The 17,282-nt window shown below is 34.2% G+C and overlaps 1 protein-coding gene across 1 annotated transcript; it reads left to right on the top strand.

Annotated features, from left to right (window-relative positions):
* The first annotated feature begins 2,610 nt into the window (after window positions 1-2,610).
* LOC119070533 (cytoplasmic polyadenylation element-binding protein 1) lies at window positions 2,611-16,958 on the top strand. Its single transcript, XM_037174907.1, has 10 exons — window positions 2,611-2,770; window positions 9,203-9,375; window positions 11,588-11,721; window positions 11,796-11,928; window positions 12,001-12,337; window positions 12,406-12,571; window positions 12,639-12,804; window positions 12,874-13,039; window positions 13,129-13,351; window positions 15,344-16,958. Exons 1-10 carry the CDS (start codon window positions 2,611-2,613, stop codon window positions 15,525-15,527), a joined length of 1,842 nt encoding a protein of 613 aa, XP_037030802.1. The 3' UTR covers window positions 15,528-16,958.
* The last annotated feature ends 324 nt before the right edge of the window (window positions 16,959-17,282 follow it).

The raw sequence follows: 17,282 nt of genomic DNA, 5'->3' as shown, positions 1-17,282 counted from the left end.
AGCTTTAAACATCGATATAATATAATGTAGATAAAATGAGACACGAAGAACGAAATTTCGAAAATATAGCACACATCCAAGTGCAAAAAATACGAATAACAACACAAAACGAAGAGAAAAAGGAAATTGAGAAATGCAGAGTTTCAATTATTTTCAAATATTTGTATGACATTGTTTCGTGCGCTTTCTCAAAACGTAAGTTACGTTACACATACATCCATGTGATCTTTCCGCATAAAGTTGCTTTGACATTACTTATCTACCCTATATTATATCAATGGCTTTAAATCAAAATTAGTTTCGGTTGTAGTGGTTGTAGCTCTGAGAAAAATGAGCAGTTTAACGAAATTTTCATAAACTGCTCATTGTTCTTAGAGCTGGTCAAAATGCTACAACCAAATCTATTTTCTGTTGAAAACTAACACATTCGTGGTTGGAATTGCGGCCGTACATTTCTGAAAAAGGATTCTGGTGGAAAGATATCATCAAAAGTAAACTAAAATCCAGTATTTAAAAATCGCCCTAATGTATGCTTTTCAGCAAAGTGCCGGTGCCTCTTAAAACTAATTTTCTGAATAAATAAAGGGAACTATGATTTGTCTTACAGGACCTATGTTTGGGAATTTAATTCTTAAACTCAATTAAACTTTTTATTGCCCATCCACCCGGAATATTGTAGTTGCATGTACATTTCCAACCCGCGGAAAGCAATCGTGTGGGAACTTTTTACTTTACGAGCGAGGGAAAAGGTTTTCACTAGTGAGGGAATAGCCACATTACCTCACTAGTAAAGTAAAATTCATTACATACCAGAAGATTTTCATTACTTATCAGCAAAAATGTATCACATGAAATATTCTTTAGGTAGTTATAGCGTGTAGTTGCATACCTCTCGCCTTCGACTTGGATATGCAAACTCTACACTTGTCAAAATAACCGTTTCCAAAGCTTGTTGCTTAAAACCACACTTGTGAGTTGGGCTCGTATCACAAAATTGATCACTCGTGTAATGAACTACCTCCGCAGCATCCAATGTAATCTACTATTACATGGTTAGCATTTTAGATGTTTATTTAGCTAGAATATCATGAATACGCATTTTGAAAACTAGATTTGAAAAGAAAAAGATACACTCCCACGCCCGGGGATAGAACCCGGGCCTTCTGTTTTCAAAATGCGTATTCATGATATTCTAGCTAAATAAACATCGAAAATATTTGCGTTTTCATTTGAAACATTCAGCTACGTTGATTCGATTGACAACTTTGTCGAACGAAAATATTCCCTTGAAGTTAGCATTTTACAGTTTTAATTGTTCCACATTAGTCAAGCGCTACTTCTATGTGGTGGAATTAATACGTGTGGAACAATCGAAATCCACGATAAGTAATAGTTCAACTTTTTGAGAATTTTATGGATTTTTTTCTTCGATTTTTTTTCTCGTTCCACTGTTAACCGGATTGATTTCCGATCTCAAAATCGCTAAACTTAGGAGTTTTATGACTTGATGATTTATTTCAGTATAATTACGCCAAGAGATGTCTGAGGGCGAGTCTCTACCAGGCAGGATTCTTCGATTTTTATGTCAAATTTGTCCGTGCAAGTACCGTTTTATTTCTGGGATCGAAGTTATAGCAGAGGTCCCGGAAATGAGAACGGTACTATGAGTCGAGCCATCACAGCAGAATTAGACGTACCAGTTAAAAAAATTAAGGGCAATTTGTATGAAGAAGAAACATATTGAAAAACCGGTTAACCAGTTTGGAATTCCGTTGCGAATTACTCCAGTTAATGGGACAATACAAATATTCTCTTGAGATTATCTCTGAGATGACCAGTCCGTTCCAGCCCAAATCCGAACTCAAACTTCAGGAATTTCATTCTTCGTCGAATAAAAACAAGCTTTTGGACATACGTTGAGACCACGGGTGTACCACTTTACCATAAAAATTGTCGTAAAATACCATCGATTTTAGGCAATTGCCGAAGACAATTAAAAGTTACTATAACAGAAAATCGTTGTTGCCGAAAACTATAACATTCAGAAAATTAAAAAACGATTCGATGTTTTTGAACGACATTCAACAGGGCTGGTACAAAAATCAAAAATGTTCTAAGCAGCGACAATAAAAATTGTTCTAAGTTACACCCCTGTGGTTGAGACTTACCTTTATCGTGTTTTACCAAGGAACGGAGAAAACGTGACAAACATTTTCATACATTTAATATTTTTGGCAAAGCACTTAAATCATGAATGGTACTCTAAGTAGAGGACCGAAACGGGTAAGTGTATCAAATAAATTTTGGCGTTGTAAAAGAATCTGGAAAAATATTGATGCAAAATAGTACTCAATTTGGCAGCTGTCACTCGAAGTACTTTCGCTTGAAGTGCGTTGTTTTTGGTCATAAATTCATGATTGTATTGTCGATCATAGTGTACATTTTATGACAAACATTTTCGAGTGATTTATATCCTTAAGACTTTGAGTTTCAGTCACTGGAATGAAACGATTATTGTGTTTCCACGACCTAATATATACCGAAAAAATAAACAAATTTCGTTAAAAATGTGAGGAACTTTCTCTGACGCAAAAATAATATTTGTCGATGATGATTCCAGAATACTCATACCTGAATATAACTAACTGTTTTTATTACCTTTTTCAGAGTGCGCCCAATTTGACCGGCCCGAATATTTTGCATACTCATTCGATAAAATCATGGTTGGAGCAACAAGATTTCAACAATAGACTTCCTTCACCAACCGAAGGTACGTTGCATAGCATTTTATACGGTTTTCTTCCAATTGTAAATTGAAAATGATACGAATTAGAAGATTTTCTTAATATTAACCTACTGAGTGGTCGCGTTAAATGCAACCATAAATAAACTATCCATTGCAATATACGGATGTTCCATATTAATGATGATGGTACATCGCTCGGATATATATTTAATTTGATTGAAGTAATTTATTGTAAAATGATCATCAAAAATCACACGGCTAGACGGAAAAATGTAATTTATCTTGATTTTATTAACTTTAAAACTGGTGGAATATATCTGTAATTATCTGTATGAGAGCAATACGTATATAAGACGATGTGCAATAGTGCAATGAATGTTATAATCGCCTAACCAATTTTGTAGCACGTTTTTATTTTTATTGTGGCTATCTGAAGAAGTCCATTCATATAAAATATTGCATGCGATAAAATACTAAGCGATTTGCTTTGCGGGTGAGTGTGTCTTACGGTTTTCGATAAAAATTTATTCAGTTCTAGTTAACGTTGGTTTTTCTGTTGTTGTTGGTGTGTAAAAATGCAGTATTTAATTGGTCGCTTTAAATCGGTATTTTGCACATTGAATCTCGGATATATAACTGTAGATGGTTAAAAGAAAGAAGAAAGAAGAAGAAAATAGGGAAAAAAGAGAATAATCGTTTGTCTACCAATTTATATTACCATAACATTTCATATTGGCTGTTATGATGCTCAATTACATCTCGAATTAAACAAAGACAAAAAAGTAATAAGAGAATAATTCGAGATGATGATGATCAGAAAAAAAAGCGAAAAGAAAACAGAGTAAAAGCCACACAATATTCAACAACTGGCTGCAGTTGTTTTTTTTTTTGTTTCTTCTTCTTCTCTTGGTCTTGTGTCTTGGAACTTTTATTCAAACTTTCCAAACGTATAATAATGATAATAAATACAATTTTTTTTCGGGTTTCTTTTGCGACATATAACTATTCTTGAAAAGTTTAAAAGCTCAAAATTGTTTCTTCATACGAACTGTACCGAAAAATAAAAGACCGACAAAACATTAATTTGAAGTGGAGTTTGTTTGCCAAAAAATGTGGCTATATAAAGGGTTTTTCCCGAAAAGTATCTTCTATCTTTTGTGCATCTTGTTCGAAAAGCATATGCTCCTATATTCGCTATCTCCTTCCAATCCTCCCCGGTTTATCTCTATGTATGTGTGTGTCATAAAATAGCGAATATAAAAATCACGATATTCTTTTAGTACTATACTTACGAATTATATTCTGTGTATTAGGATGTTATTATTATTATTATTATTCTCATGTCGTTGCAAATAATTTGTATGTTTTCCAAGAATTAGATGCAAAATCGAGGAATCGTAACAATTATCGAAATATTGAACCCCGATGATTAACATTCCTTTCCAGTGAAATTGAATTTATTTGATGTGGTTTTCGTGTTTTCGTTTGCTTTTCAAAACCCAAGAGGATTACAGAGTGGAGGCACGTATATTCATTTACACAATAGCTATTTTCCTGACAAGTACCTAAATGTTGGTTCTGTACACCTAATTGGCATTACATTGAAATGAGCAAAATGTTCTTTTAGTCATGTGTTAGAAACCACGGCAGAGTAAAATAAGCCAGGCAGGAGCGGTTCATTTTCGAAACGTCAAATAAGGGACCTAATACACTGTATGAAAATGAACTCAAATGAACACTGACATAAATTGAAAAATTTTATTCGCAAAAAATGTGGGGCTATTTAGGTCCCTAGTCAAATCAGCGCTCCTGCGGCGTGAATTGAAGATCGCAGAAGAGTTTAATAATTTCCATAAAATGTCTCCTGAAATAAAAGTAGTCGCAAAAGTCGCCACGAGTTAATCTACAATGATAAAATCCATTGAAAGCTCTTATTTAACGTAAGTGAAGGCTTCTTCAAAATGTTCTCCAAAATTGTAAGTTTTTCGTAATGTTCGAATGTCTGTCTGTATAGTCAGTTCGAAGCGAAATTTTGAATCGTAAAAAAAGACCCTCAATGCCTCATTTACTTTCAAATGGACACCATTTTGTAATAATCAAGTTTCTACCATTTAAAAAATGTCTTTAAACATGGTTATTGCAAAATGCTGCTGAAATATGAGTAACAATATCGTTGTCGGAGATCTTTTCAGTGAACCATTTGTAGCATTAATATAATAGACAGTTTGCGCAAATGTAACATATAACTTACGTCGACTTACAAATCTGAACTTACAAGTTATAAGTCTGGTGGTTATAAGTCATAAGACGAGCAGTTATGACGTCAGATTTCGTAATTCTATCTTTTAAAGACAGAGGGTCATACGTCATACACGACAAGTTACTCCATAAGTTTCAGTGATTTAACCAATTCAATGACATACTAAAAAACAAAGCGATTCGAGTCTACATGTAATAACTATGATATACACGCGCTAGGTAATGATTCATAGATTCCGTCAGACAAAAAGTTTTAATTCGTTTTTAGTTCTATTCGGATTCAGGTAATCTTAGCTTCAAGTTCACCTGAAACCTGAAGCTAAGATTACCTGAATATACGAAATATGATCAAAATATTTAAGACCAGGCAGAAATTTACACCTCCAGAACCTTAAATGCCGCATTTAATGTTAATTTTAACAACATGTGTAATAAATTAAAATGCATCATTGCATTATGGTTAAGACTGTAAAGTACTAGATTGTGCTATAAGACCTTAGTGAATGATTTGGAAAAGATTTTACCGTTTCATCGTATTCACCTACCAAGCAGTTTCAAAAATGCTTAAGCCTTCCCAGTTGCATAACTACTGATAACTCTTATCTATGACTCGGTAATCTTTTTAGAAACTGGTGTCGTCAGTTTAATATATGCATGGAGAATGACATAAAATATGAAAATCTGGATCGAAAATCGTGTGAACTCCTAATTGGTCTATAAAGTTCTGTAAAAACTTGAAACAATCATACTTAAAGTTATTGAAAATATCGATTGAATCGAAAATGGAAGAGAACATATTTTTTGTAATAAGCTTTGTCTTACATGTGTATCGATATGGTATACAAACTGCAATGTGCGGAGTACTAGAACGTCGTTAAAATTTTAAAAGAAATATTGTGAGTCACAATGTCAATTTTCAGCTTCCATATCATCTGAATAAATAATTACAAAGTATTAGCCTTTTAGAATCTGACGGTTTGCCCTTTTGTTTTTAACGTCGCCCTTTGTACGAAAATACAACTCCGGTCTCTGAGCCACGTTTCATAAAAGAACACCTATCACCGGATAGTGGTCTCAAACAGTTTTCGCTTAAAGTTTGGAGTAAAATTGTCATGACAACTGTTAACAATCAGTTTATTGAGATTTCTGTATATGGTTATGGTATGTACATGCACGACATACTCAGTACACCGTACAAATATAATTTTTCAGCCAACTGAATGCGGTTTTCAGCAAAGTTGTTGATTTCTACTTATCGAAGTTATTGTAGTCACTTATATCACTTATACACATACTTTACAACTTTCGTTTCAATGTTCGTCAATTCAGCAACAACTTTAATTTCTCGGTAATGTTCAATATCTATGACAGATTTTTCCTTCCGTTCCTCATAAAAATAACTGAAACTGTAACGGGGCGAGGGGGTTATGGGGTGCTTCACAATCCAGAGATATATAATAGGCTACACTTAAAACGGCATGTAATACGATTTATCTCAAGTTGATTTTTTTCTTGAAATGATGAAAAATCTTGTAACGAACACAGATACAATCATTTCGTCTGTGTGCTGGTACAGAACTTAATATCAAAACTTAATTTACCGATTTGATTGCTTCGAGTCCCATTTCGATGGTTCTTTCTGTGTATTTTATTTTATTTATTTTGTTAAAACTATATTTCATCCCTTTTATGTGCCCATCATCAACAACAAAATATATTTTATTCAATAAAACAATTTTAATGAAAACCGTTTTTCGGTTATTATATGGCATACATCACTTTGATGTGCCATTTTGAGCGAATAATAAGGATGTGATTGGCATAATATCATCAGCTTCAGTGTATGCTACTCCCGTAACTCTTGTGTTAGCAGAGTTCCTTACACATATTTTCTGGTAGAGATTTTCTATTGAAAATACTAAACAGAGAAACTTAGAGTGTTGGTTCATTCAAATCGAAACTTTTGTCTACATTTAGTTGCTGTTTGTTTTTTTTTGCGAATTTCTGTGTCTATTATTATTTTGCATTCAGCTGGGAATGTATTTTTCAATGATATTGGATACAATATGATATACGCAGCAATGCATACAATCAAACAAAAAACAATCTATCAAACAGAAAATTCAATATGTTCTGCAACTTTTTTTTACGAATTCGCAATAGTTATTTGCGTATCGGCTTTGGACAATTGAATTTAGCCAATTTAGACAGGATATTCATTGACAAAGACCAAAATTCAGTTGTCCAAAACCGATCTCCAAAAAATTTGAAATGCAAAGTGAAAACTCGCGAAAAATCTTAATCAATCTTTTAACCAATTTTCGGTCGAGTTTTCTTGTGAAGTTTTTTGATTTGAGGCGAAGCCGAGTTCAGCAAAAACAAGATAACCTGACTTTTCATTTGTTATCCCGAGTTTTGTAATTAGATTTACCTGCTTTTGAAACTTAAACCAACTTTTTCTTGTTTTCCCTTTGTGTGCAATAAGCCACTTTCGACCCCAGAGGAAACAAAAGCATTGAAAAATAAGTTACTGTCAACACTATGCTGTGATGTGGAGATAGGAGTCAAGAAGAAATTAATTAATCGAAGAACTTCAATTATAAATTGATGCACCTGACTGATATACATTTATTTAACTAAGGAAAGAATGTGCCTTTTCCATAGTCTTTCCCTAGCACGTAAAGTAAAACTGTACAGGGGAAATAATTAGTAAAAGTACTGCTTTGTTTACTCATCTGGATACGAAATATCAAATTCCTTCACTGGTAATGTACTAAAAAATATTTATTGTCGTGTTACAGACACGGTTTCGACACTGAGTTGTGAAATAGTTTATATATTTATACAGTGATGAAAGCACTAGATGGACGGGCCACACGGGCCGCAGGCTGACAAGCAACAAAGATGTTATTTCTGCTGCAGAGTTGTGGAAAAATAATTCAAAATATTTTCTCTTCTAAATCACTTGACCTCTTTATTGCCTGTGCTGTGAGAATTCCTAATTAGGATCATCCAGTATCTTCCAATAAAAAAGATGTGTTGGTAAGAATCCAACTTTCCTTTATTTTGACCATGTGTTAAGATTCGATTTGTCCTCAGAAAATTCTATGTTGTAAGGCTCAATTAAATATTTTTTACTACTGTTTTGCCTACGTAAAAAAATCCCGCCATAGTATCTGAAAGCTGTTACTGCTGTTCTCCGTTTCTCAGATTTCATGCTATTTCAAATGGAAAATAAGTGAAAGCAGAGAAACCAATAAGACCAGCCGCAATCGTTTAATTTTAATAATCTTTTATTGGCTGGTGAACTTCCACCAAAGTCCAAAAAGGGTGTTTTGTCCGTGATTTACTGCCGCCACAGGCTATGGACATATGCGTGCATATGTGAGGGTTCATTGGATTGGTATTGTCCAGTAGACAAGGCGCAAGCACAGATACCTTATATGTTATGTAACACTGTTCGAAAATAAGGTTATTTTTGAAAATGGTTCAGAACGTGTAAGATATCTGTGCTTACCCTGTATCTACTGGACAATATCTATCCAATGAACCCTAACACAAGTATGTCCATAGGTGGTAGCGGCAGTAAATCACGGACAAAAAGCACCCTTTTTCGACTTTCGGTGGAAGTTGACCAGCCAATAAAAGATTATTAAAGTTAAACGACTGCGGTTTAAGACTATTGGGGCCAAGGGTTATCTCCGACGGAACCTGGTCCATTTTCAAAAAAATCGCTCTATTCGGTTTTAGGACCTACACAAACTCTGTGAGTAAATGCCGGAATTTATTGGTATGCTGACATCATCACAATAAATTTACAGAAAATTGCGTTTTACCCTGTGCGACATCCGGTTTTCACGTGGGATAGATTTTAACCAGCCTCACATCTTCATTGTAAAAACTCATTAAATCTCATTCCTATACTAACGTAGTAAAACTTTAATTTTTGATGTTACATGGTTTCTCTCGGACTCAAAATTCAACAAAAAAAATATTATTCAACCAACATACAGAACTGCGTAATTTTTACTGAAGTCGTCATAGCACGTATAGCTATGCTAATTTCTAAGGAAAATTTGTTTAATTTTCGGGAGTTGAGCAAATTTGATGAAAACCACACTTTTTTACCTCCTTAATGAGATACAAGTAAACGCACAATCCATTCAATTCGAAGTAAATCTTTGTTTTCTTTTTCAGGCGATGCATTGTCTACATCCGACATTTTTGGTATTTCAAATCCGACAATATTCAGTGCACAATTGGAATCGACTCCGCCTGGTTTTCCGTATTCACCAATCACTCCGAATTCCTTGAATTCATCGTCGCCGGCTGACTCCAATTCGTCGTCCCGAAACTACGATGGATTTCAGGTAGGACCGAAGCAATGCATTTTTGTTCATTCAAACGATTTTTTTCCATTATTTTTTTTTTGTAACTGAAAAAGATAAAAATTTATGGGCACACAAAGCATGTGGCCCACTCAATGCAATAAATTACAGCATACATTTATCAATCACCCACTGCATATGTTTTAAACTCTTTTGGAAAGAATGAACATTGAACAAATCATTACTAACAAAACTAAATTATAATTCAGATAGTATCCTTATGTTCTTCTATCTTCTTTATATAAGAATATTTTTGGCATATTGCCGTCGTTAAGAAAGCTGCTTTTGCTTTTGCTTTTATATTTTATTCATTTTGCGAGAGCTTGGGTCAATTTATCAAATGGATGGTTATAAACACAATGAGATAGCCAGAGTATCGAGAAAGCCGATGTTTCGTATTCATATAAATTGAAAGTTTTTTTTTCTTCAACGAACGACAATGAAAGCTCCAATTAATGAAAACATCAGTCTCGCATTTACGTGTCTATACGTTCAACATTCATTGATTAATGGAAGTAGCGAAGAAAGATAGAATCATTTTAATTCGCTTGTTGGTTCGGTTGCTTTTGGTGGTTGACGAGTGTGCCGCACGATCCAGAATCTAGACATTTTTAAGACAGCGAAAGGCGAAAAAAAATATTTACTGGCCCGAAAAAAGGACCATCTAAAAAACAGCAAATAATAGTGGTTGGGTTTTTCTTTCTCAGAAGATTTGTTTTATTAATTCGCAAAATTTCGTAAAAATATAGGGTAATAAAGGGTGAGCTGATCAGTTACGAGCCACCTTTACTTTATATATGGGACCCTGGTTTTATCTTTCAAGCACACGGTTGTGTGCATCGATTTCTCTTTTAGTGCTCGTTCATAGCACGCTTACCCTATTCGATTTCAATTAGCAGTGAGGACCTACATGGTGATTTAAATTTGTATTCATAAATCGTTTCCAGTCGGTCAGACCTTAACATTTTAACGAACCTTTTAAATTGTCTGGCTAATTTCACTATATAGATCAGTTTTCATAAATTTTAAGACATCAGTTTATTACGTTTCGTCGATCACATTTTTTTTCCATGAAATTGTTTTTACTTTACTAGTGAGGTAATGTCGCCTTTCCCTCACTAGTGAAGACCCTTTCCCTCGCTCGTAGAGTAAAACGCCATACTATACCAGTGAAATAATTTGATATCTCGTATCCAGATGAGTAAAAGTATCCGAGGGCTTCAGCCCGAATCAAATTACTTCACTGGTATAGTAATGTACTATTTCTCAACTCTCTCTCAACTCTTTCTTTTGAAAACGTTATTACCGAAATCGGACTCATTTTCCAGTGGAATTTTCATCTGTGCTCTGACAGCTATTGGTTCCTAGAAGTCAATAGCACTAGGGTTTCGATTTCGGTGCGTACGTTTTCAACGAATCCCTCTGATGAAAATTATTACTTTTATGTATTTTGACACTCAAAGTGCGGCCTCGAGTGACAGTTGTACATCTAGTACCTTAAAAAAACATTTGGTCGCATAAATAACTATCATTACAGAAAACGAGATGAACTTTATTTGCCTAGAACGATAATCTCGCATTTATTTCTCTCGTGCAGAACTGTTCATCTCGATAATATCTGTGTTCGGCAGATGCCTTCGGTTTGGTACATAACTTACAAATCGTCAAAATAAGCATTTTGGACAGAGGTGCATAATATACTATTTTCACACACGAGGCGTTGCCAAAGTAGCCGTCTGCAATCTCACATTAAACTCATTATTTTCCCTTCACCAAGTGAATTTATGGTGGAAAATGTACTTAAACGTTCTTTCCAAAATTTAATTACTCTTCCAATTACTTAAATCTTCAAAATTCGTCGCAATTAATTAAAAGTTTACTGTAAAGTTTGCTTCATGTTTGGAGAATGAACTCTTGAACATTCAAACAAGTATCACAACAACGATTTTACGTCTATATATAAATCGATAATAGTATTTAAGGCCAAAGTATTTTTAGTCGTCATAAAAACATAAATTAAACAAGAGTTTTCAAAGTCACAAAGTTTGGAAATTATTCAGACCAAAATTTTTCTACTTTGAAAGTATAAAACTGTTGAATTTTTCAGCTAACAAACTCATTTCAGCATTAATTTTTAATTTACATGGCCATAATATGTCATTTCCGATCATTCAAACAACCATTTCTGTTGCAGTTTGACTGTTCGAACCAAAATACTCCCATGAAAGAGTTTCAACGAAGTTTTAATTCTGACTGCTTCACGCCATTTTCACCCACGATATCAACGGCATCCTTTCAACGGTTAGCGAGAGGATCTATGCAATTTCGGTATGTTGCGACGTTTATTTTATTTTCGAAAAAAAAACTGTTTTGTGTGGTACCATCTAACAAATACTTTGCAGAGACACCAGCAGCCCGATCGCGACAGATAACAATCAATTTTCTTTCGGAAATGGCATGTCGAGTGGCTCCATTTCGCCTGATAGTGATCACAGTGTTTTTTCAAACATGGACAACAATCTTGTTGAATTAATGGTAATTAGCTTTTCTTAGATTTATCCCGCAAGAATGACCGCTTAACGCACGTGATTTCTCGAATCTCGATAGAACTATCTAAGCCTGAACCAACAGCAACAGAGCCAAGGCCACAATGTTTTCAACAACATCTCAAACGAAATGAAAAGTTTGCAAACAATCCAGAGTATTCAAACTTTGAATGCATTGAAGCTGATGCAACTGCAAGAAATAAACCGACGAAATCAGCTGCAGCAATTTTTGGGACTGAATCAACTTCTTCAGGGAAACCAATTCAATCAATGTGGAACGATATCAGCACAACAGCAATCCCATCAACAACAGCAGCAGCAACCACAGCAATTGTCCCCATCGTCTTCCAACGATAATAATCTGGATCGATTGGCAAGAAATCATCGCATCTCTGCATGTAAATTTAAAATCGGTTGTTGTCAAATTCGTTACCGTTCTGTAAATCAATTTCGCTTTCTTTTAAAGCAATGACCGACACTCCTCCACCGTACAGATGGAAAGGAATTCTGCCGCAAAAGAGCAGCCATTCGGATGCAGTAAACTATTCCAACAAAGTGTTTCTGGGTGGTCTACCGTTGGATGCAAACGAACAAATGCTGGCTGACACATTCAGTCAATTTGGTCCGATTACGTGAGTCCTCTTTATAAGCTTAAAAATCACATTCTTTTTTGAGTGAACTTTCTTTGTTGAAACACAGCGTCGAGTGGCCTGCCAAGGAGCGAAAGGGATATGCGTATTCAATTTTCGAAACTGAGAGCCATGTTCGTGCTTTGTTAAATATTTGCACGGTGCAGGATGGCAATTCATGCAACGTTCGGAAGTATTTCTTTAAAATCCCAGGAAAATATCAAAAAACTCACAAGGTGAAGCGAGTTTTTTTTTGGTCCCCTTTTGATCTGTTCAAATCCATTACCATTGTCGTACAATTTCAGATCGAAGTGATTCCATGGGTGATTGCCGATTCCAACTACATGAAATCGTCTTCTCAAAAATTGGACCCATCCAAGACCGTTTTTGTTGGTGCTCTACATGGCCAATTGACAGCAAAGGGATTAGCTCAAATCATGGATGACATTTTCAAGGGTGTTATCTATGCTGGTACGTACATATTATGCCGATTCGTTTTTCGTCAAACAAAATGTCTCCTCGACCGTGGGTATCACAAATTTTGAATTTCCATCATACAGGCATCGATACAGACAAATTCAAGTATCCACTTGGGTCTGGACGTGTCACATTCAACAATCATGAGTCGTATATCAAAGCTATATCGACGGCTTTTATCGAAGTGCAGACATCAAAGTTCAAGTGCAAGATCTTCCAAATTGATCCATACTTAGAAGATTCGTTGTGTTCCGGTTGTGGTGTGCAGCATGGACCATATTTTTGTCGACAGTTTTCATGTTACCGGTAAGTGACATGTGAAGTTTATATTTATTTAGGAAATTCAAATTCAAGCCAGTACTTAATAGAGAATACCACCCGAGTACATCTACTACTGATCTTTCATAAATTCTTCCAAAAACTGCTGATGCTTCTAAAGTAGCACACTAATTTTTATTTTCTAGTTGGAAAAACGGATCTTCTAACCTAGTAGCCCTTCCCTCATTTATGTTATTTGAAAGCAGACGAGTTTCCATGATTTAAGAGTTTCTCACTAGTTTAACAAATTAGGTACAAAGCTGTCGACTGCGCCTGTTTTATCGGTAGGAAAGAACTCTCATCTATTAGAGACGGATATTTTTTTTGGAAAAACATTTTCCCAAATTTTCCAACATTTTTCCAAAAATGTTTTTTGGGAAAATTAAGAAAAATATGAAGAACGAAGGAAAACTCTATAAAGTGTGATGCCATGGACAGGACAACGATGTCGAATAGCATGTCTATTGGATATCGGTGTCGATTAGTCACTTCCAGGGCCTATTATTTGGGAATTAATTCCCAAAATTCACAAATATTCAAAAAATATTCCCAAATACTGAACTGAATTAAAGAAGTCGTATGTAGAGACGCAGACGTCTTTTCACTCAGGAGCTACCCTTTGAATATTTGAACGATCAGTGGATATTATCCTTATAAAATTTTTAATACATAAAATGACCTGTTTTAAGCCGATGGAGCAAACCCAAAAAATTGAAGTGCAATGAAAATAACACTTCGCTCAAAAGGAATATGCATTGACATTGCCTAATCACTTCAAGCACATTACGTCCGAGGTTCCAAATTTTTGCTTTGACTTCAAAAACCTTGTCCTCTAAGTCCCTAAATTGATTTCTGATAAATTAATCTGGTTTTAGTCGGCCGTGATTCTAGAAAAGAGATGATCGAGTAGAATTGAGTCCGTAGAACAGCAATTATTTTCTATCGTCTTCTCTTCTTCAAGTCTGCTGATATAAATACGCTTTGCTACTTCGCGAATAGATGTCGTTCATGGCTTATTTTTTGGTTAAAGATTTGGAAATATTTGTGAATTTTTGGGAATTTTTGAGAATTTCGGGAATACTTGGGAAGTAGAAGATTGGAGAAGTGTAGACGATAGAAAATACCTGCTGTAATGCCGCTGGATATTCGTAAGTCACTCGTGAATAGCTCAGAGGGATTCTTTTGAATTTCGACTGACCGAAATCGGCCCCATTTTTTTTCTCGGAACTTTCTTATATGTAGTAGTAGTATATAAGAAAGTCCCGGAAAAAATAGCGCCAATTTCGGTCACGATTCATAAAGCCTGGTTGATAACAATACAAAAAAAGAAGCCTAACATTTTGGCAGAATATATTCAAAGGGATCAATTATTTGGGAATTAATTCCTAAATATTCCCAAAAATTCCCAAATATTTCCGAAAATTCCCAAATATTCTTAAATATTCCCAAAATTGCCAAATATTCCCGAAATTCCCAAATATTCCCAAAATCGATTCCCAAATAGTAGGCCCTGCGGACTTCATTCTAGGAAACATGGGAAAATATTTTGCCAAAAATAGGCCTTCGTTAGAGAGAATTGGGCTCTGCCATCGATGTATATTGACTCTTACACACTTTGTCACTGTTGAGACCTACTCTTACAGGATGGTTAATTTTTATCGAATGTGGTGCCGAACGGAAGATTAAGTTTTCCTTTGTTATACGAATGTCCTTTTAGTTTCGTTGCCCTCACCATAAGTTTATCGCTTTTTTAACTGATGAAATTCGGTTAGCCATATTTGACAATAAAACTTCGATGTCATTTTTGTGTCTGCATACCATCCAGATGCTCTAATGTTATGATGTCAAAACATTCATTCCATTCTATTGTTTATGCTAAATTTTTATTTTCATTTAAAATATTGAGTGATAAAAGTTCTCCCCCCCTCCCTAAAATAAGTAATTTTCTTTTATCGTCACATCATTTCGCTTTCCTTTTAGATATTTCTGTCGAATGTGCTGGAAGCGACAGCACGCAAAAGAATATTACGATCATAAACCAATGACACGAAACTCCAAGTCACAATATTTGGTTGGAATCGGTCCACAAGCCAATCAGCAATCGAATGGTCTTCAACAGCAGTCAACATCACTGTTCGGCAGTCTTTTGTCACCCACCCAATAGTAAGCGAGATACCAAGTTGTTAACACAGTTTAAGAGAGAAGAAGAAAAAAACACAAAATTTATGTTGAGTTAGTTATACGTGGTTGAATTTATCGAATGAATCGAATATATTTCTAGATATATTTGCATATATATTTATGACATATATACACACACACAAACACACAATTTAAATGATGAAGAATAAAAAACCCCAAGAGGAGAAGAAGAAGAAGAAAAAAATGACACCACGAAAATCGAAACGTTCGCCAGATGATTGTACGATAGCAAAAACCCTAGAATTTTTTTTTATTTTTTATTTTTGAAAGAAATTCAGGAAATTAATTCATTTCGCTTTGGCAATGTGTGATTTTAACGGCACTATTATAATATCCCATACGTGTCAATCATTTCGATAACGCAATTGTTAATGTCACAACACTTTTTTTTTAAACATTGAATGAATTTTATACTTGAAAACTGGAAAATTTTTTCCAATCAACAAGTTGACAGTTTTCTTTTTACACACATACGTGCTGGAGGGAGTGAAAGAAAATGATAAAACTAACGAAAAGTAAACGGATAAAGAACCACAGTGCAGAGCATTACTTTTAAATAACGAAAGAATGAATTTTATTGCTTTTGAAAGTTTTTCTAGCGGTTTTTTTTGTGTTGCTCTCTGGCTACCGGACATTTCGTGAGCATGTGTTATGCAATAAAAATAATCATTTTTTTCGCCACTTTTATTTTCGATACAATTCAAAGTCTAAAAACATTTTTCAAATAACAATTTTATTGACTAAAATTTCCTTTTTTTTGATAAAATGTACACAAGAACACGGGGATAATCATGTATGATTTTTGTGTCGATTTTTTGTCGATTTATTTTTTTTTTCTGTTGTTGCGACCAATCAAATGAGCAACATGTTATTAGTGTGAGATTATTTTTTTGGCGATAAAAATTCATTTTGTAATTACAAGAATTGTCAAGAATTTTCAACAATTTCGGAATCGAAAAAAAGATACAAAAAATGAATCGATTATCAAATGTAATTGAAAACAAAAAGATTTTTCATTGGAAATCAATTAATTTAACAAATTCGTAACCAATTACTGCGTTCGGATTTAAAGAAAAAAACATTTGTTAAATATTGCACACAGTTTTTATTACTGAAAAGAAAAACAAATTGTTTTAAAATAAGGTGGATAGAGTTCCAATATTTTACATAAGTAAATTTAAATCTTAAAAAACCTCAAAAAAAGAACAAAAACCAGAAAAAAAAACTCAAAAAAAATTCTCAAACTATGAATTTTCAATGTAAAGAAAAAACAATCTTTTGTCTCAATGAAATATTACAATTTATGTTTAAGTTTAATTGTAATCCTAGCTTGTAAGTAACTTTTCTTTTGTTTCGTTCGATCGATTAACAACTTGGGTGGGCGTAGCAAAAATATTTTTTTTGTACTTTACGTTATGTTCGAAATTTCGCAAATTCTTTTTTGTTTTGTAAACAATTTCGTTTATTATTTTTTCCCATTTTTTTTTTTTGTATAAAAAATTAACTAATGTCATTCATGCGAGAAATGAACTCAAAGTTAATTTAAATTTCTTTATTGTCATACAAAAATACATGAAACAATGATTTTTTTCTTACCCAACCAATCTACAGACAAAGGTCTAAAACGTCAAGAGGTCTTCGATTCTGAGTAAAGGAAAATACGAGGGTTACCGTACTGAAAAGAGTTGCATCGAGTTTCAATCTGAAAAAACGAGTT

The sequence above is a fragment of the Bradysia coprophila genome, assembly GCF_014529535.1.
Source record: "Bradysia coprophila strain Holo2 chromosome X unlocalized genomic scaffold, BU_Bcop_v1 contig_98, whole genome shotgun sequence".
Classification (NCBI taxonomy): Eukaryota; Metazoa; Arthropoda; class Insecta; order Diptera; family Sciaridae; genus Bradysia; species Bradysia coprophila.
The sequence above is the reverse complement of the archived record's forward strand: the minus strand, read 5'-3'. Positions and strand labels throughout refer to the sequence as shown.

What these genes read in the sequence shown, in the direction of transcription:
- LOC119070533 (XM_037174907.1), top strand. Translation starts at nt 2,611, where the DNA reads ATGATTCCAGAATACTCATACCTGAATATAACTAACTGTTTTTATTAC. An exon ending in AGAGGATCTATGCAATTTCG is followed by an intron (nt 11,722 to 11,795) that starts GTATGTTGCGAC and finishes AATACTTTGCAG; the next exon opens with AGACACCAGCAGCCCGATCG. An exon ending in AATATCAAAAAACTCACAAG is followed by an intron (nt 12,805 to 12,873) that starts GTGAAGCGAGTT and finishes GTACAATTTCAG; the next exon opens with ATCGAAGTGATTCCATGGGT.